This window comes from Cinclus cinclus, chromosome 1 (genome assembly GCF_963662255.1).
Source record: "Cinclus cinclus chromosome 1, bCinCin1.1, whole genome shotgun sequence".
Classification (NCBI taxonomy): Eukaryota; Metazoa; Chordata; class Aves; order Passeriformes; family Cinclidae; genus Cinclus; species Cinclus cinclus.
The window spans coordinates 83,326,986-83,348,966 of NC_085046.1; the positions used below are offsets into that span (position 1 = coordinate 83,326,986).

General features: G+C 38.1%; 1 protein-coding gene across 2 annotated transcripts in view; it reads right to left on the minus strand.

Moving 5' to 3' along the window:
• Positions 1-464: 464 nt before the first annotated feature.
• Positions 465-21,981, minus strand: part of GRB10 (growth factor receptor bound protein 10) — a 102,690-nt gene continuing 81,173 nt past the window's right edge. The window contains exons 5-16 of one of the 2 annotated variants that reach the window (XM_062500009.1): positions 21,468-21,624; positions 15,837-15,952; positions 13,700-13,774; positions 10,501-10,638; positions 9,889-9,999; positions 8,517-8,615; positions 6,935-7,012; positions 6,153-6,269; positions 5,214-5,280; positions 4,148-4,235; positions 1,433-1,526; positions 465-611 (exon numbers count right to left, since the gene is read on the minus strand). In XM_062500009.1, the coding sequence (XP_062355993.1) occupies positions 465-611; positions 1,433-1,526; positions 4,148-4,235; positions 5,214-5,280; positions 6,153-6,269; positions 6,935-7,012; positions 8,517-8,615; positions 9,889-9,999; positions 10,501-10,638; positions 13,700-13,774; positions 15,837-15,952; positions 21,468-21,624 (1,287 nt within the window). The remainder of the gene's footprint in view (positions 612-1,432; positions 1,527-4,147; positions 4,236-5,213; positions 5,281-6,152; positions 6,270-6,934; positions 7,013-8,516; positions 8,616-9,888; positions 10,000-10,500; positions 10,639-13,699; positions 13,775-15,836; positions 15,953-21,467; positions 21,625-21,981) is intronic. The other variant, XM_062500018.1, reaches the window with a different exon arrangement.

Consider the following 21,981-nt stretch of genomic DNA (forward strand, 5'->3'; position numbering starts at 1 on the left):
ATGAATTTTAAAAGCCACATCAGCTCCTAATATAGGCTGCATACAATATCCGAAACAAAGTAGGAGTGCAAAAAAAGTGATCAATACAAAAAGTAAACACACTAGTCTTAATTGTCAAGATTATTCCAGGGCAAGAGTTCTTTTCAAAGATTTCTCTTCATACTTGTTCCTGTTAAGTGGCCCAGCCAAGATACTTTCCAGTTTTGTTTCAAATTTACTCATTGTTTTACAGACCCTCCCCCCATTTTTGGGATGCTGGGACACTCAGCAGCAATCACTCTTAGGTGTTAGACAAACCAGCAATCTTGGTCTGTTGGCACCTGTCGAATCCATCCCTTTCAGAGTCCCAAGGTGCATAATTATTTTTTAACCAACTTAACAAATCTGCCAATTCCCCAGTGTCAACGTTCTCTTACAATTTCTCTTCTATCAAATCCAGTCTTCAGTGAGAGTCAGATTTGAGGTCATAAGGCCACTCGGATGCAGTGGTGTTTGAGTTTGCAGGGCAAGACTCCTTTGTTTAGTTGATAGAATTCAACAAGCTGGATTAGATCACTGAATTTGGTGTTCCCATCATCCAGACTGAAAAATATCTGTCCATCATCTTCACACTAGGAAAACAAAACATCCTTTTCAAGTTAGGCTGCACATGAAGAGATACACGCATGAAAAAACTTAGAAAGTACAACCAGTGTGTGACATAAATAAATAATGGACACTTGATTGCCCACACAACCCAGTGCCTGCAGATCTTTATGAAACCATGCTCAGGACTAGAAAAAATATACTTAACTCAACTTGTAACATTTTGCTTATGGAAATGAAAACTTGTGGGCAGAGTAACTGAAAGTTGTACAGACAGCACTGGCATTCATTAAGATAAAACAAAAATACCCCAGAAGGATTTGTTAGCTGTTTGTAAACTTGGCCAGCTAAACAATGGAGAGGGTTTGGAACAATAAAAAGGTCTACATAATCTTAAATTTTTCGTGCTTTATTGGACCAAGATAAAAAACAAATTGTTTTCCAACATCTTAGGGTAACGTTAGTTGAAGCTCAACGTTATCAGATAACTTCCAGAATAAAAAAAAGTTTCCCAAAGTTATTCTATGTTTGCTTCAGTGAGAAGGGAGACAACAGCTGCTGTTGTCGCTGACATTCACAGAGAACAAGTTCTGTGCATTACACAGACTTGTATAATATAGTGACATACACTAGTTTTCCTGCAATATTAATCAATAACTTTAATCAGACATTTCACTGATTAAAGAATATTCTAAAGAACATCCAGTTTATGTATACTTGCTAATGGAAACATCCTTGTTAGTTACATCAGTAACTAATAAGAGAAAAAATTTCCTCAGAAATTGGAAAAAGCTTCATGGTTTAAAATTTTGGCTTTTGTTATCAGTATCAAAAATAATCTACTTACCGGCAGGATTTGAAAATGCTTTATTTTTTGATGATGGCATAATGTAAGTACAAATGCCTTTGGATTGCTTTGGCTGTCCCGGAGAAGAAATAATCTAGGAGAGAACATTTTTAAGAACAAATTGAATATCGTCATCTGTTTGTTCTTAAATAATCAGAACTACTAAGTAATTTTGTGCCGCTGCCAAACTCTTTTTCAGTTGCATTTAAGAGGTGATTCTGTAACTGGCAATTTGCTTTCAATTATTATACCACGGCTATGCAACATTAACAGATGAAGAAACAGCAAGTGCAAGATACATGATGGTAGTTCTTCCCCTAAGAGTGTATGAGGCTTTTTTTAAGGATCTCTCTAACTCAGCTTTTCATTAATGATATGTACTCTCATGAAGAAAATGTTATGTTATATATGGGAATCTGTTCCCACTCTACAATGTCTTGCATCAGTTAACAGAAATCCAGTGTCAGAAAAATTATGTGTAGGTTAAATGGATGCAATTGCACAGAAAGAGCTCAATAATTTCTTAAAACTATTTACCAGTTAAGTAGCTTCCACATTATGAACATGGGGAAAACACACACTGATTTTTCCTCTAGTCACACTATTTTTCCCTCAGCATTAGTGGAAAGAAAAATGTACATTGGGTGTACAGCTACCAACATCATACAGTTGTCACTTTGGACTTTGGGACTTTAATGGACTTTATTTAACATCCATACTGGGAAGAGGAGGAAAAAAAAAGCTAGATAAGAAATCCTGTGTTTCCTCGCCTTGATATTTATGAACTAAGGAACCAGATCTTCTCCATGCCACAGGAAACAAGACTGTACCTTTGGCAGAAGGCTTATAGCACTAATCACTAGTGGATTTGTGTGATGGCTGAGTGCAGGACTGCAGCAGGCCTCTTAATTGCTGACCACAAAGCCAGGAACACACTTTTCCAAGGTACAGTTGCAAGAACTGCTTGTAGTCTTGAGAACTCAGAAGAATTTACTCCAGCTCTTTAGAACTGATTGAGAAATGTCAGTACCAAAAAAATGCACCATTGTAACCAGAGTCAGTTCAGTAGTCGGGGACAGGCATGTCTTGCCACTCTCAGAAACCATGCATGGTACTTGAAAGTTCCATTGTAATCCTAGGAAGACCAGATGTGTGGAAAAGGGACAAAAGCCTTCATAAATTACGATCCATGTCAGGGGGAAGGACCTCACCTGCCCTGTGGTTACTGCAGTTCATGCAGGTATCTCTCAATTATTCTTCATCTAGCTGTTTCAGATAATGCATGGTATCATAAGCTGGTGGCACAAAGCAGAGGTCTGCACAGCTGATGATGCAACTGTTTATTCAACCTCTGGCAAGCAACCAGCTTCCACACAAACAATGACTACCAAGAGAAATGCATCCTCAACAAGAACTTCCAGAGATACCCAAGATAGCAGCATCAAGCAGTTGCTTGTCTACAGTGTTGAGCCTCTTGCATGAACTATCAGGAGACTGTTATCTTCCTACCTGCTTTTGTTCAAGAACACACAGAGCAAGAAAACATAGGCAGTTTTCCACCCTGAAAATCATGATCCATAGATCTCAGAGCACATAGAGTAACATGGTTCTTTTGTCACTGCTGGAGGACCTTATTATGGCCAAACTAACCAATTTTCATGTTCCAGTGAGTAAGCTGATTAGGCACAAATTTAACACAGCATCAAACATATGAACACATTTATGAAGACCTCAAGAAGGATGATTCCTAAGGCCAGATTCCTAAGACAACAAGACAAAATGAGGCCAAGATTACAATGTGAGAAAACCAGAAACTCAAAAAGTCAGCAGTGCTCCTTTGCTTTCTCAGCTTCCCTTTTCTGTTGGACCTGCTTAGCTAAAACCCCCTGCCCTAGCCTTAGCATAGACAACTACCCCCCAAAACAAGCAAACACTGCTTGATGAATATATATACATGCACTACCAATTTCCACTTCCCTAATGTATTTTAGTCTTCAGAAAGATTAGTGTTGCTTCTGAATAAGAAAATGCTGAAGAAAGGTTTGAACTTCACTGTCTCCTGCGAAGCCAGCGTGGATATTTCTACCTAACCCTGAGAGCAGTGAATCAAAGGCAACCATGCATTTCCCATCCTACAAATCAACAATGCTGAATGCAATTCAAGCAACTTCCCTTCAATAACCATAGCTCCATATAAATAAGGAAAACAGAGATGCTTAGAAGACACTTAAATGCCGACCACAGACATTTTTGAGAGTGCTGGAACAGGTATTTCCATTTCTTTGCTCTAGAACAGAAATAGTGAGGCAGCACCATTAGCTGCTCTGATTCATGCAGAAGAGCATGGATGGCTGATCATAAATTTGTTGGCAAATGATTAGGTACAGCTTTGCCTGAAAAATATGTCCTAAGTGCAGATTACAAGAATTAACTCTTTTCAAATTCCAACTTCATCTAAAACATGACTGCCTCTATTAGAAAAAAGGAAAGACACTTAAGTGTATTCCTAATTTACTTTTCAAATTAAAAGTTAGGATCCACTCCTACAAACACACACTCTGACTTTTTTTAATCCAGGCAGGTTATAACGGGACTACTGAACAATCAGGTTACTCAGAAATGCTCATAAATCTGTAAACTGTTACAGCAGAAGTTGTGCTCTCATCTATAAACATTATTGTCAGATCATAAATACTGAGCAACAATAATACCTACCCATCTACAAGCCCTTGTTGTTTAATAATCCTGTGAGATTCTTCTCTAGAGATTCTGCCGTGAAACCAGTGCTGTGTCCTATGAATAACTGGAGGAGAGAGGAAAAAGAAGGAGAGGATGGTTAAAAACAGTTACACACACACAACCATTTTTTCCACATTCTAATTATTTGAACATTTTAAAAGTGGGTATAGTTCTCTTACAGAATATAAAGTATCTTCCATCAACCTATATAAAAAAAAAATCGGTATCAAAAAAAAATGCATCTACTTAATATACCAAGTAGAGAGGCATTATCTCCATATATTTTCTGATTTGCTAATATACAGTTAGGTAAACAAGAGAAGTCTCTTATAATACTGCCTTCTCATAGCTTCTTGAACATATTGGGACTAACAATCCTTAGAACTCAATGTATAAGCTAATGAGTTAGAAACAAGTTCCTCTAAATCTCAAATAAAGAAATGCACTTTAGATGGTGCTTTCAAGAGCCAAGTTAGCCCCCAATATTATCTTTGTTTCATTTTTCAAATGGTATTTTAAAATTCTGTTAACAGAATAGCAAGAGAAAATATCTGTGTTTCCTCCAAGAAATCTAGGATATTAATATGAAGTATCCAGCTATTTTAATGAATTTACAGTATCAAAGATATGTCTTTGGACTTGCATATTTTACATTATTTAGTTATTATGGAACAAATTCTATTTTGAAAACTCTTATATCTACTCTTTAGAAGATCATTCATTCACTTTCTTTGTCCAAAATGGCAAAACAACCTCTGGATTCTTTTAAATGGAAACATTTATAGAGTGTCTATTTTTACAAAATACAAGTTTCAAAAGACTAGTCCTAAAGAAAAGTTTGAGTGGGCATCAGAGGAAAACAAGTTTCTTCTACAGTGTTTGTATGTGTAGGCATGTTAATGACACAGAAGCTACTGATAAGGATTGTATCTGACATCAAGGCATTTGCACTACATGGCTGCACTCTGTGTCTGTATGAAATGTACTTTTTCTTTACCCAGAGAGGTCTCTGATACTATGGTTACAAACCATCAGAATTTACCTGTACTCAGTGTGGAAGGATGGAGTGGACTTTGGCTACCCAAGATGTTCATTCTTGTGCTACGTTTCTACAGAGAAAATGAATTACCATTAAATCCACACTAACGCTTCAGGAGAAAAGAATTAGTGCACATGCAATATAGATTTAATTTACAGGAAACTGGGGGCTGGGCAGATTTAATGCAAGGATGAGAAAAAGAAATGCAACTTTGAAGGGGGCTAATCTACAAGCAGCAGCTCATTTCAGTTGGCTTAAAACACGAGCCAGATGTTAATGATGAAAGCTCAGTATCTTAAAAAAAAAAAAAAAAAGAAAAGAAAGACAGAAAAAAAAGAAAAGACTGATATGTTTCTGCTCAGGCAAAACACCAGGCACTCAGTAAATCAAGCAGTATTTCCCTCCCGTACATAAAGCACCAGCTAATGCTTCAGTAATGACTCCTTTACCCTAAAAGACGAGCATGTGGGAAAACTTGTACTGCAGCTGTCTGTCCACAAGACACTATAAACAAGTTACATCAGTTTTCATTGCAAGAGGTCCTGCCTCTTGTATATTCTGCAATTAAACTTACTGGGAGCAAGCCATTAGTCAGAGCCCCAGCCTCTTCCATGTGGGGAAGCATTTAATTTGACATATTCCTCCTCAGAGACTGGTTTTGCAAACTGGCAGTAAAGTTCTGGTGGGTCTGCTTTCCCCCTCAACTTTCCTCTGGACACTAGGGGGACAGAGAAGCAGTGGTAGAAGGTTGTTGTGAATGTGACAGTTTTGCTAAAGATGGATATTGACTTTCAGATCTGCATGCTTGCAGTGTGATTGCTTCAGGTCGGAGCTAAGCTATACTGTGACCAGCACTGCACTAACATCATAGCACACTCTGTGTTTTGGCTCTCAACAGACACTTACTGACTGCAAAAATAGAAAAGAAGAGAAGATAGCTACCCTCCAAGCATGTCCTTCTTCCAAGGCAGCACTCTGTGCTTCAGCAGGATTTTCAATAACTCTTCCTATTTGCCCCGAAAAATCCATTGCTACTAGTGAGTTTTCAGATACACTTCTCTGAAAAGGAATTTTCACTTGTTTCAAAAAACAGGGAAAGGAAAACCCAGCTTGAGAGTTTCATTTCAAACTGTTTTGGTTTCAGAAGATTGTCCAAAGTCCTCCTTCAACAGCATAGAAAATACATCTTATTTTTTTTCCCCCCTTTCAAAAGATTCACAGACACAAAAATAGATGTTTTTTCTTTTTCAACTGTAGGGGAGGGAGACAGTTCAAAGGCTCAGAACAAAATCTGTTTGCTCAAGTTGCCCACTTGCCCTATTACTATATTCCAGTCATTTTCAGGGCCGGTAGGGATCCAAATATAGGCTCTTCCCTTTTAGGTAGTTAACAGTCAGCTCTTGGCCCAACATATTTTAGGAAATCTACGTGTTAGTTTTGCCAGACCTAAGCTGGCTTCTGCAGAGACAGCCAGATGTCTCTGTGCCGTACATCTCAAAGAGCATGACGTAGCCAAGATTTTTCAATCATGTGGATCATGTAAGCCTAAGATAATGGAGAGCCAACCACGGAAACTGTACTCATGCAAAACATGAACTTTACATTGATTTGCTACACAATGCTGAATTTACATTTCTTAGCGTAAGATTTTCCACTTTTAAAATGCAAAAGCAAATGTATCTTTTCCAACATCATACATCAGTGAGGTAAAGTTCATCACTTACTACTGGAGTGGAAAAGTGTGGAAGCATGGCTTTTCGCTGCTGAGGAATTCTATAATTCTGATACAGTAGCATTCCATACTGCCAACAGAAACACAAGGACATTATTATTCAAATATATGCCGTGGGGAAAAAAAAACTGTAGTGATTTCATGATACCACTTACACTGGAACAAGGTGCCACCTTTATTTATTATTTATTACTTATTATTTATTACTTATTATTTATTATTTGTTTATTATTTTCCTGATCAGAAGCTCTCCCAAAGCCATTTGCATTGAGTAATAGTGATTGACAAGTGGCAATCACAGAGTAAATAGGCACAAAAAGTTTTATTTAAAAAAAATACAAGCTTGAGTGATATGCACAAGTTATTTTTGCCACTCTCAGCTACCACCATGTTCTCCTTGTAGAACACAAGCTTCCAGTCAAAATCAGAACACACACATTAATTTCCTTCTTTTTACCCTCCAGAACTTTAAAATATTCTGCACAAGACATTCAAACTCAGTTTTCATAATGAAAACTTTCTAATTCACTAGTTCTTTCAATACATTTCACTGTCACCTGGTACTTTTCTCATCCTTAAAAAAATAAGGTGATTGAATTCCCGTCATGCCCTTGGTTGAACATGAAGAATTTTAGCAACACTAGCAGCTGGGATGGTAGGTAAACACTGACACTATCTTCCCTAGAGGCACAGCGCTGAAGTAGAGCAACATTGCTTACTGAATGTTACAACTGAAACAGATTATCTAATTTCCAAACAAGGTAACATAGGACTAGAGAAAGCTAAATGAGATAGCGAATGAAAAAGAAGGTTATGGGCAGCCTTTGGGCAAAGCCTTATTTTTTGCTGACTGTGTGCCTTTAATCATCTTCTGGTGTGTCTTAAAAACTAAGTCATTTCTTTTCTGGACATAGGATGTAGTAAGGTAGAGAGAAAAACACAGCAGTTTTCAAAGCAGCACATTCAGAAAAAGCCTTAGAACCAAACCAGACTTTATGCACATTTTCCTATGAAGATCAGGAAGTTCTCTCCTTCAAAGGGCACAAAATAGTCAGCTTTCTCCTCAGTTCCCTCCATCCTGATTTTGTTTCAAAAAGCAGTGAAGCCTCCTATCACAATATCACAAAATTTCATTGTGTGCTCTTAGACATGAGTAACTTTCACCCAGATACAAGGTTACTTATTTTTGTTACTTCTTCTGATAGAACCTTCAGAAAAATGGAAAAAACAAATTGCAAAGGCATTCTGTTCTGGTAAGGGGAGCCATTGACCATTAGGAAAACATCTTCTTTAGCTTTATAGTAACTCAAAAATACCTTGGTTAAGCAGGCTTTTAATTCATTCACATATTTCAAATTTGGATCTAAAACTAAAACTATACTTGATTCATATGTGGAAGGAATAAATGTCAGTCCTATGCTTAAATTGTTAGATGAGACAAAATGCTTGGCATTTTGCTCTTATCCATACTGTTCTGGAGTAGATGATATTTAAGAACATATAGGTAATTTCTCATTAACAAAATAACACTTAACTCTAGGTGTAGCTTTGCAAAAGTAGAAGAGATTAGCTACCTTGAGGAGTCGAAAGGCAGTCATCCAGCACGTCCTGCTTTGCTCGTCTTCAGCACACAACAACCGCAGTTCCTTAGTTTCATTTCTCACTCTGTTTGGCTTTAAAGTATGAGAGGGAAGAATTCATTAGAAAACCAACAGCACTGTAAGCTTAGAATCACTGTAAGCAGGGTAAAGGCAGGTACAGTATTAGTCTAAACAACCAGCCAGGAAAAGCTCCCACCACACTGAATTTAAAGCTCAGGAGAAGCTGAGCATGTTTTGAAGGAAATCACTTTCTCAGCTGGGTCCAACAAGATCAAATACTGGTGCCTCCTGATTTTCAGACCGTGGGGTCATTGATCCTTGCAGATCCCCTCCAGCTCAGGGTATTCTATCATACTGGTTTGAAATAACCTTCAGTCCTAGCAGTTTATAGGAACAAGGTATACAGGCCATTCTAGAACCAGACCTGGGCACTTAAGTTTTGTTGGTTTTGATAGTTGGAGGGTTTTCTTGGTGAGCTTCTTTGCAGGGTTTTTTTTGGGATTGGATTGGGGTTTTTTGTACGTGTGATTTTTTGTTTTGTTTTGATTTGGTTTTGTTGGTTTTTTTTTTTTCAAATCTGCGAGAAGTTTTACAAACTCCCATTTTGAAATGAAGGATGAAACTTTCCATAACTGAGGGTAACTGAAAGTTTGCTTCCATCAGTTCAGGATCAGTTGTTCAGCCATTCTCTTTGATGCAAACCCTTGTTGTCTAGCTCTGGAATGGCTGCTAGGAAGGAGACTACTTCAGTACTGTTATAAAACCAGCTCCCAGCCTTGTTTTCTCAGAAGATTACACTTTTCAAACCTTTGAAATACTTTCCAAATGAATCTTTCAGCATAACAGTTTTAAAAATCTTCAAAGACAACTGGTTATTCTTACACTCATTTTTCCACGACAGTCTTTCTCTTTAAATAAAGGCAAACCTCTGGCCCATCATAATGATAAAATTGTACCACATCAGAGCTTAATCCTTTGCTGCTACATAGTTTTGGTTCTTGCTGTCCACAGAAACTTTTCTATTCGATTAGAGAACTTGGAAAAAGCTTTCATCTGTGAGGTGAACCAAGGCCACCTCACAAGCACACCATGCTCCAGTACTGAGCTGCTCTTGTACAAAATTTTCCCAAACCAAAGGAGCACCAGATAAAGTGTTAAAAGTGTCACATAAAATGATGACAAGATTCACAGGACATGCCTGCCAAATGAAAGATGCTAAAGATCACGTCCTCATGACAGAAAAGGCTTGCAGAGTCTTACATATAAATCCCATTTAGCTGGGGGTTGGGGTGACTCTGAGCTACCAACACCGTCTGTAACTTGAGAAGAACTTCATAAGATTTACCTTTATACAAAATCCATACTCTGCAGGGGCATTGTACAACTTCTTGCCTGCTATCAAAGAGAAGATATTGCTGTCTTCTAGGTCAGCCAACAATTGCAAATGTCTTGGCTCCTGGGGAAATAACATGATTTAGCACAGGTAAATGAAAGGTTTTGGAAGATGTTGCGCAAGCCCTGCAGACTCTCAAGCCTGGCCTCCGACAGAGGGCAGTGCACAAACACTGCTCCTCTCTCCTAGGCAGTCTCAAGTGGCCATGGCACACATCCCTTAAATATCAGCCTACCAGCAGAAAGTGCTTGGTACAGGAAGCTCACAAAATACTTATGTAAACCCATCACATTAAAGATGGCCTGGCTTATCACATTGGTCCAGAGAAATCTGAAGGTTAGCACAACTTTAGTGGCCACAATAATGTTGCCTGGCTGGTTTGTTTTTATTTTATAATGAAACTGTGTGGCTCTGTTCATGCATTGATAATGCCTTACTTATCTTTTTCTATGGAACAAAAAAAGGGAACACTGTGCGGAGATTTTTAAAAAACAGGAAACAATACTGTAAAAGCAGAAAATGCTTTCACATGCTAGTACTGTGCAACTTCTTTTTAAATCTTACCTTTGAAGTTCCTTTTGTAGAACAATAAAGTCCTGATCTCCTCAAACACATAAACAGTTTCTTCCATGATTTCCTACCCAGCTCTTTCACATGCAAGAAACCTTGAATTTCAGGGCAGCTACTGGAGTTTAAAAAGTTCTGTTGGAGAGGAAAATGTAGATGAACATTGTATTCTATGGGTGAATTATAAAATTGTCACTGTATTTGCAAAACAGAGAAGAAAATGGCAAATCACTTTGCTGACTTGAGGTGCAGTTTCATTCTAGGGTTAAACTGACCTAGATGTTTAATCTGATTTACCTCCAAACATATATTCCTGCTCCTCCATTGCATCTACCTGGCCATTTCCTCCTGAAACTGACACCACCTTCCTATTCTCTGCATCAAGACTTAAATCTCAAAAAAGCTATTACTTCTCTGTATCCCCATTTGTCTTGCACCTGGCCTGAAGGGAGGGAAAATAAGTTTATTAATTCTTAAAATAATACCTCATCACAGCAATTTTGGCAGATTGTATAACTTGGAAACATTGGCTAAAATCTCCATCTTTATTCTAAAGTTTTTGAAAGGGAAGAGCCTGTTTCACGATTTCAAGTTTTCCCAAGATAAGAAGTATAACAGACAACAGAGTATTTAACAGAAAATGAATTGCAGAGCAGTCAAGTAAGTGCCAGCAATTATACCAGACTTCAGGATTTAGGAACATTTAAGTTCTTGACATAAGTAGAGGAACCCCATACAAAATAATTTGATTTGTGATATATCAAAGGAAGGAAGGAAGAATTAATTATGGTAGGAGAACTGATGGATTGCTCCCTTTTTACAACAGTCCAGGTTTTTAAATGACAGAGGGCTTGGTCATTAAGTTAAATGTCAAATTAATAAATTCAACAAGTATGAAGAAAAATGCATAAACCTGGTTGGCCTAGATGTCTCTGCAATTCTTCAAAATTGTGTTTTGGTGTGAACAATGTCCACAGGAAACAAAACCAGAAACAGCGCCATTTATCAGAATTCTTACTTGCATTAAACTAATTTTGTTCAAGTCCTCTTCCTCATGTCATCTAACATAATGGGAAAGAACAATCAATTTTCTTACTATTTGTACTATGAGAATCCACTTTTCAGCTGTGAAAGGGAAAGATCAAAAGGAGAAGAGATTCTTTTTGTCCAGTCAGCTAAAACAAAAGTAAACTAAGATGGCAAGCTTTTTTGCATGTCTGAGCCAGGCTGAGACTAGGGAAAACAGATCCCACTGGTTTTAATTCTACTGTCATGACTAAAAATACTAGCTCTTAATGCAGTGTATGATATCATGAAATTATATTTAATATTCTTCCCTGTTATGTGTGTAATTAAAACCAGGGAAATTGCTCAGTGTTTACAGTGGTCTCAGATGCAACGTACTTAAGGCTACTAGGCTGCAGTAGGTTTACCTTCAATAAATTACAACTGCCGTTGAAATTCTGAAAAATGGCTGTGCGTTTTTAAAAGAAAATAAGTACTTAATATAAAAAGTTTAACAAAAATGGGGTTTTTTATGGGTAAACAATGAACTAGAGGGAATTTGCTCACCCTCTTTCCCCCACCCTCTTGTGTTGTTAAAACCCCCATGACTTAATGCTTCTCTGGGACTGTACATTTCTGAGCCTTCCCAGAAGCAAACTCATACCTCATGAGGCTGTAAGGTTTTCCTTTCGCTACCACTTGAGTTGCCCCCAAAACTTTTCCATCTTCTAGAACATCTTGCTCTTTTAGGGAATCCTGCTGCTTGTATTAGCAATTCTCCACTTAAACTATAGGAAGAAGGGTGGTCCAAGGTGTGAAGACCTCTCTTCCTACTAGTCTGTGGCAATGCCAGTCCATGCCAGTTTTAGTTCCTGATTACAACCTCACTGCAAGTGACTTTCATTTTGAATTCCAGAAATTGACTTGATTTTTTTTGTTTGATTGTTTCCCAGATGTAAGTGGATGCTAATGTTTTAAATTCTTCACAGTGAATGTGGAATGAAAATTTGATGGACTTTGGTATGGTTATGGGACAAAATGAGTGCACTGGATCAAAAGTCAGTGTAAACTTGTTTTTAAACAGTCAATGCATACTTGCAAACATGCAAAATGACACAAATCAAGCTAAAATCAGTTACTTGTATGTTTATATTCTTCATACATTTGTACTTCTGCTTTATAATTTATTCATTATATTATTCATGATACTGTCTTCTAGGCGTAATGGTCATATGTTCTTAGTATAGTACTTCTTCAATAAAATGTGTTTTAATTTGGCTCCGGAGTTGAATGTCCACAGGTTGAGAAAACAAGTGAAGTGAAAAGGATTTAGACCATGGGGCTTAGACTGGAGTGCTAAAATTGAGAGATTTAAGCCCACCCTCCAGCACCATCCTTGAAGGCCAACCAACTATGCCACCACCACAGTTCCTTTATGAGCAAGCAAGAAACTGTAGAGTGACACTGAAACTTCAGCATAAATGCAGCACACATGCCACCACCATGCAGATTGCACAACTCTACCAACGCATAAGGAACACACCCCTCCAATTTAAGCTGGGGAGCTTTAAATGGGATTACTTTGCAAACACTGTGTACAAATTTCTACTTGCACTTACTTCTTAGGGCATTATTTTTCTATACAAAAGAGCAGCTAGTGGGCTGAACTATGGGGAAGCTGGTCCTTATTGTTAATTCTTGTCAGGCACAAATATGGGACACAAAAAGCAAAAGAAAATGTTATCATCACAAACTCATCTTCTAATATCCACTTGCATTTTTGCACTTTCTCCTGTGCTGTGATGTGGAGTACAGAAGAGTACTTCTGTTCTGCCTTTTATAAAAGGTATGTTTGTTTTTCTAGAAATATATTTGCTGAGACTGTTTGCGAGTAACTTTAGGTGTCTAAACCACATACCACAGAGTAAGTTGAGTATTAATGGAACAAAGATGTATGACCATAGCTATGAATACTTTGTGTTTACAATTTATACCTCAATGCCACAGGGTAAGATCTTTGTCAGGTATTTTCAACATTAGCCCCATATGCTAATTCACTATACTGGTCTTTCTCTGACTGACTGTTTTCCAGACTTTTGAATTGTCTTCCTGTCTTCCTTCCTTCCTCCTTCTCAACCCCTCCCCCTCCAGCTCCAAAACTTTCTTTGTCCATACAGATAATTTACAGTACCTGTAAAAGTTGTGACTGTGGGATACTGCCATTTGTTTGCTGGCACCAGGCAACCATTTGTTCTGGAAAGAAATTCTAGACACAAAAAGAAGACAATTGAAAGTCACATTATATTTGAACAGTTACAGAGAACTAGTGATATTTTCTTCCAGTCATTAAGTTTTTGGAACTATCAAAATTATTTGAACTATTAAATCCGTTTGGAGATCCCCTGACACAGAAAGTAATACTAGGGCTTTTCAAGTGCAGTTCTTCCCTTCCTTCTGCTCACCAGATGCCCGTGCAGACAGATTGTGGGTTTTTAAAATATCTGATATGCAGCATTTCATAAGTGCATTTTCCTCTCACTTCCTCTTCTACTGAGGACTTTTGGGGATCTCTAACAGCCTCTACTTTCTTAGGAAGGAAAGGATGAATGATCCTGCAAGTTGAGTATGTAGTGACTCCTTGCTTACTGTACCAATGACTCGACTTCAGATTTATTCCTCCAGCTCCCCTCTCATCTGCTATGTTTTAAAATTCCTGTATAATTTGGTACACTGAATTTACTATACACAGCAATGACATGAAATCATTCTTGAAGTTTTTAAACATTATTTGAAGCATTGAGACATACAGAAATGCCTGAAATAAAACAATGACTGATTATAACAAGATGAATCACAACAAAAACATTTCCAGTTTAGAACATTTGTCACTCTTTAGGCAATATAAATTTCAGTCTTTAGGGCATAAAGAGAAGGGCTGAAGAGGAATCACCCTTCTGCCAGGTAAGTTGCACAATGAGTTATGAAAGCTAACATTTACCAGCCTCTCTTGAGGAGAAACAGTGCCATATGGCAGCAGCTAATGCAACGGATAGGGAGCCTTCGCATTCTTACACCACAAGAATGATTTATTCTGTGATTGCAGGAGCCTGGTACTGAATGCCAAGCATTCTGGGTTTTATTCCCATGCTCTGTTATTTAATTAAAATATACCACATGAAACTAATGCGCTAGCTCCTCTGATACCAAAACTTCTGTACAACGCTCAGATGTTCATAGGTTTTCAGATAGTGAGATCAACAGAAGTAAAAAACTGGAACATGGAACACTCCATGTACAGAAATGTTTCACAGAGTAAGTCAAGGCACAGACTCTGAAACAATCACCAGCAGATGACAAATGTACATGCAAGCAAGCGTGTGAGGATGCAGCAACCGTGCACCTGTACAAGGAAAGGAACAAATTCATCACTCACAGTTACTTCAGCAATGAGTTTAAACATGACCTTGTGTATCTTTTTTTCTTCTCACACCACAGATGCCTGACTGACCCAAAGTCTGTTCTTACCTAACCACCTTTGGATTACCCTTCCTCAGCTATCTCAGTGGGACACACCAGTTGACATTGGTTCATACCAACAGTCTGCTCCAACATAATTGTTTAGATAAAATGGGAAAAAGTCGTCCTCAGATAAGCAGTTACACAGTAACCAGCCTCAAAGGATCAGTTACAAAAAGCAAAAGTTCAAAAGATCTTACAAATACAGGAATAGGTATAGCTATATCATACAGTACTTTTCAAGCATGGGTATACCAAGGACATAGAGAGGACAAGCTACTGTGATCAGTAAAGAAGGCAGAGCACAGTAGTAAAGCACAGCCATAGGTGAAACAAGGTTCAATATATGTAACAATAAACTGGAAATTCCTGGTATGGAATACGTGCTTTAGGGGTTACCCAGATGAGTTTGGGTTTTATTAATTATTACAGTCAGAAATTAGAAAGTTTGGATACTACTTGATATGCGATGAATTTGCTTTGAATCAAGTAACTTTGAGGACAGCGAGTAAATTGCACTTCTGATTGTTTTTCTTAAGCCAACGAAGATTTCCCTGTCTTGGTCACTCTCCAACATAACTACAGACATTTTGAAACAAGTATATACACTTGGTAACTCAAAAACACTTGAGGTTTTTAGGCTGGGAGGAAAATACAAGGAATTTAAACATTGGTTAAAATTTCTTTGGAAAGAATTCTGTTAGTTGGTTGCCTTTTTTTATATATAATAAATGTTTAGGACTTAACAGTGCTCAACAATGTTATTGCAATCCACCCCTCTGTGGTATAAACAACTAAGTAATGAGACTCACCATGGGATTTTTGAAAAATTCATATTTTGCGTAATTCTTCCTGAACAAAAATTTACTTTCACTTCCCATTGTGGACTCAACTTGAACTATAAGCTCATGATCTTCCAAGCACCTCTCTGTGGAAAAAGAACATGATGTCAACACACAGGCAACCAGCAGGAGTGAGACCAACTAAGAACAGAAATTAAAACAACCCAAAGTAATTCCATTACCTTTTATAAAATTAGCAAAACACATTCTAGCTTTCAAACCACATTGCCATGAGGAAATACTTTACTTTGCAAAGTATTACAAAATCTAACATTATATGGCAGTGTTCTTCAAGGTATTCCTGTATCAGGGCTTCATAAGCACTGAGACTTTTGAGAAAGGAATAGATTTTTTTTTTGTGTGTGCAGTAGCTACAATACTACAGACAAACCTCTTCTTTTTGGCATGGATTGTGTGCTGTGGAACTGGCAAGGTGGACAGGTTTAAGGTGGAAAAAAGTTACAGAAAGGCCACTGTTAGGTCACTGTATCACAGAAATACAGTGTTGTATTTGATCACACTGTATAAAACCAGTTCATTTCAAGGTGAACTTCAGGCCTTTATTGTAGATGCTAGACAATGGGGTTTATTATGAAAGAGGTCACAGGATCTACTTTACAGGAATACTGACAGAGACAAATGTTTTGTACACATGACAGGGCAATTTTCTGCTCTAGATTTGGTTACAAGGTAACTCCCCATAACCACTACTTCTCTGGTCAAAAGAATGGCACATCAAAGCATGAACAGATAGCTTAACAAACCCAATTCACTGAAAGCAGTAACTTGAAAGAAGGCAACTGACTAAGTGTGCACTACTTAATGAACTCATTATCTTGACAAGTCTCCAGAACTTTCTGAGAAAATATTTAGGTATTTTTCAAAAGTTTGAACTAGTCAGTGATTTCATGCCTTATATAATACAAAATTTAAAAATCAGGTCAAACAAAACAACTTTCGCAAAGCTATAAACAAAATGCCTGTGACTTGCTGATCAAAGAAGTTTGGAGAGTCCCTTCCACACTTTGTGTTCCTGCAATCCTTGTATTCCTATAGTAAGAAGTGCCAGGGTGCCATCCAATTTCTCTTGGGGTGTTTTCAGGATAGAATAGTTTTCAAAGGAGTCAACACTGAAAAACCTCCATAGTGGGCTGCTCTCAAACAAAGAGCTGTTTCTTAGCATATCACTTTGAAGAGGTAGTTCTTTGACTAACGTGCACAATACTGCTACGAGGTGGCTGTTAATAAAGAATATTTGCACCACCTCAGCATTCATCACCTAAACCTAATTTCTAGGGCTATGCAGATAAAGTTTCAGGTATTGCTAATCTGCTGCTACTACTATCATGTTTTTTAAGCAACTGGTGAAGTCAAATCTCCTTCACATTGTGATGAGAACTGTGGGCCTAGGAGGGTGAAGGGCCAGCTTTTTAAATTATGCTTCCTACAGAAAACATTTAATTGCATGGGTATGAAGCTTCATCACAGTATGAACCCTGAAAGACCACAAGTCCTGTTACGGTCTTGTTCTGCCACCACCCAAAGTAGTGGTCTTTGCTTTCCTAACACACTAAAAATTGCTTGTCAGGGACAAACTGAGTATTCTGTTCTGAGGAAATGAAGTATAGATGAACATTTGTCAATTGTTTTTGTATTTCAGTGTTTAGTTTGTGCAAATATACTTAGTGCCTGTTTCTTAGATGCTTTAGATGACTGACTTAGATTATGTAGTATTCTATTACTACATAAAGACTCTTTTGAGATTCTGTGGTGATATTCCTGCTGACTTAATGTTTATATTTTCATTTTGATGGTCAAAGCCATCTTGAAGAAAAGGTGCAGCATTTCATAGCACATGCATATAAAAAAAGGAAGCTAGTGCTGGTCAGTTTGCTATTACTTCATAGAAGTTGTACACTTGGAAATGCTAGGTAATTTGCATTCAGTTGTTACAAACGGGATGAACTTGACACATGAGCAGCTCAACCTCAGCCCTGCTTTGAGCTTTGTGCTACAAAACTAGAAGCACAGATGTCAGCCTGTTAAGTTCAGTTCAATAGGTCAGTCTGTCTTCAAGTGGCATTGCTGTTGAAGTGACCAGAGATGTGTCCTTTCAGTTTATCTGACGGGCCCACTCAGTCTCCTCTACACACTTCCTGGAACAGACTTCCCTCCACCCCACTCAAGTTAATTGCATTATTATCAGAACTTCTACTGAACTGTAGCAGTGATACAAGGTGGGAAAAGGAGCCGGATTGCATCATGAACAACTCACAGGCACAACCCAAAATTCCCAATCAGAGAATCACTATGAATGACAGGTGGACGGACCCCTGTATGAAACAGCCCGCCCTGATTTTGCATTTAAGACAGCACTGTGTTTAACTTTTAATTCACTCATATTAAGGGAAATCAATGCACATCAACAAAAAGATCTAGGTACAAAACTGCAGCAATGCTTTCTTCTAACCCTCACATATTTCAGAGCCCTACTATGTTCTCTCCTGCTTCAATTGTATTTAGCAACTTGTACAGTCAATTCTGGAACTGTAAAAATGAAGTTTATAGGTAGGGATTCTTTCAGTGTCCAGACACATACTATCATGTGAATGTCTTCACCATTATTGTTTTTGTTAATGATAGTAGTAATACTAATACTACTACTAGTAATAATACTTTTGTTTGTCCAATACATAGCTCTCAGTCCCTGTCCTAAATTGATGGTAGTTAAGTATGGAATAGAACATAGGAAAAATACCACATTTTATAAACAGGTTAGATATACTTATAGTAGCAAATGAAATAATGGGACCAGTTCAAATTTCATAGACTGCTTAAATATTGGCTACAACGTGCTTTAGATATTAGTGGTACAGTGCAGCAGGAACCACTTCCAAATATCAAATCAAGAAAACATGATGTCAAATTCTCACACCACTGCCTCCAGTGAGACCACAAATATTTTGTGCAGTCAAATAGCTGTTTTAAATTTATGTGCAAGCACACATTTTTATCTAGAATATACTTGGCTATATGTGTGAAGTCAACAGTGAGGTGAGGGCTCCTTACAAAGTGGGACCTCGAAGACCAACGCAATGATAAATATGGAGCTGGTTTCAAAAATTTGGTCTTGTCTTCAGTCTGTCCAATAGTCAAACAATGAATAGGCTCTGCAAACCAAGCTCTTTTGGAAAATACTATTAGACTAAATATGGGGAGGAAGAAAAAGATGGTGAACTCAATGCAGGAACTCCTCTCTTTTGGTGGGCTTCAAGGCTGTCACCTGGAGCATTAAGTCAGCAAGGATGTATGGTATAAGAAGTAATGTCTTTTGAAACACAGAATTCTGACTGCTCTTTCACCATATTTCTCTTCACACTAAGTATTTATTCACCATTGTTTCATACTTATACTAGCAATCTTATATCTAGAGGAACAAATATATACTATCAGATGCCTGATGATAATTTCATCCAGATTGCAGACAGATTACTACCTTGATCTGACAGTCTCCAAAATACAGGAAAGCTACAGGAGTTAGAAATAAGAAAATAATAAAAAATTTGAACTGCAACCAAAACTGGTGGAAGCATTAAAGTTGGTATGTCAAGTTTATTGAATATGTATACTTTAGACCTCAAATTCAAGAAACTGGATGATGTTGTCTCCTGTTAAATGAACTCGTTTATTTCCTTTTCTGTCCTCATCCTTTCAGATGTGTGAAATCTACATAATTACATTTTTTAAAATTCTTTCAATATTTTTTTCTTTGTCTGTTGGCTTTACACCCCCAAAGAAAGGTTGCATTACTTCTCACACAGATCTACTGCGTGGCCTACAGGGAACAGCCCTGGGGCCGTCCCTGTGGAACAAAGTTTGGTGGCTGCTGAAGCTCCAACCTGCACACCCCACTTCTCTGGGGGCCCGCTTTGTGCTTCCATGTGAAACAGAGGTCCAAGGCAGGCAGGTCCCCATGTATATAAATGCAGCCCGATAAGTATCTTGCTCTTTTCCCATCATTGTTAATTACCAAGTTATTTGTGTGTAAACAGAAGCTTTTGATTTCCTAATCAGCCTCCTGCCCGATTCATTCAGAGATGTCACACACCAGAGTTTGACAGCACAATTAGTCACCATGGAATCTATTGTGATGTCACAAACACTGAATTGTGGCATCATTGAATGAATCTGGCAGGAGAAGGATGTTGGTTACAAAGGAGAAGGCTTCTGTTTACACAATACCTTGGTAATCAGCAATGATGGGAAAGAGAATATAGAAAAAAGAGAGCCTGGTAGTTTTATGAGCATTGATAAAACTGAAAATTTGTAAAGGTTTTTAGAAGCACATGTGGCGCATTAAGTTATGGAGATAAAGATCCTGTAATTTATACCTTAATTCTTCACCTCATCATACGTCCTCAGAACTGAGAGTATATCAGAGACATAGACCAGTGAGCATTTTATGTTAATTTTTTCATATATTTCTACATTAGGAGAGATAATAAAACCATTAAATAATCAGAATATCCTATATGTTTGGGGTTTTTTTAAGCGTTAGGTCTGCAGAGCAGTGAATTTATTAGTGTTCAACAGTAGTGGTTTAGGGCATCCCTTTTCCAGCAAATCATTTCCTTTTTTTATTTGTAAGGGTTCTGAATTACATTTTTAGACATAAAACCCCCTCTGTTAGCTACAGATAGCATTCACAATTCCAGTGCTGGTGACTGCAGCTTATGATTTGCCTTCCTCTTTTCTAGAAAAAACATTCCCCATTAAGTTTATCAACTAATACTCCAAATGCTACACTCTTTAAAGTGTTATTGTACGCTATGGAGAATTATAGATAGCATTATCTGCACGATATGCTGTTGCAAGCCGTACAGCAGAACCCTGTAACTAATCAGTGCCACAAAATAACAGGAAAAGCAAGACTGAATAACATGAGATCCTTTCAGGTACTGTAATTAAACCAATTCACGGTGTTATTTGATTCCCCACGGTTCTTCCTCTTGCTGCCTTCTTGAAACTGTAACCATGACACCTTAATTTCAATTAGGTGGAGGAGCTGCTGCCTGGAGAGCAGATACCACCGCTGGTCCAGAAATTGCCCATGGATTTGTGGGTGGCGCCACCATTTTTTCCCTGCCTGAAGTCAAGTTTAGCCAACCCCCTCCCCCACCTCAGCATGTCAAGCTTTCATAAGCATTACTGTAGGTAGGTAAGGCTGAGTCTGTTCACCCAGGTCTCCCAGCTGGTGATGAGCTGAGCTGTTTCATAGGACCGTACTCTAAGGATCAAGCTTAATTTGCCTAAGCTGTTTATTTGCAATAGCTTCAGACACAGCAAGGTAGCAACAGAGTGCTAGCGTGAAGATTAGACAATTCTTCTTTTTTTATATAATAAAAAAACAGAGGATGGGAAATAAGGCTTAAATGCTTAACACATCAAATTGTAATACACAGAAAGCACGTATGTGACTTCAGCTAATTGTACAAATAAAAGCAGTGGAAAAGAAAACGTTCCATCTAGAAGCACATTTATATGAATTACACATATTTTATGTTCCCAGGTAACCATGCCACCCCTTTGACCATTCCCTACCTAATCCTAGGTGAGGGTGATGCTCCACTAGAGTCCAGCTGTTATCATCCACACAATGACTTTTGTAAACGAGCAGCTGACAGAGGTCCCTGGCTGTCATGTCTGCTAGAATCTCGACCACTTTGCTTGTTCCATCTTCACTAAAGACTTTTACATCCTGCAACATAAAGGGTACACTTACAGATCAACAGCTCTGAACATAGGCAAACCACACAGCTACTGTAGAAAAGCATCATCCTCTTGGTGTGAGGGTTTCAAGCACCTTGGCAGCCAGGACAAATGAAATGGATGATTCACTTCATAACACTTTCTCTCGATGCCCCCTAGACCTATTTCCCCTCCCCCCTCCCCAACACCTCCCTGTACTAAACAAAGATTCAGCAGGGTTAATATGACCACATACACAGAGGAAAAGTGAGAGAGCAGGTTCTATATAAAGCTGCGTAAGGTAAGCAAACGTGAAACAATGTCTAGAGAGCACTTTGGCAACAGTGGGCGAGAGAAATCACATCCA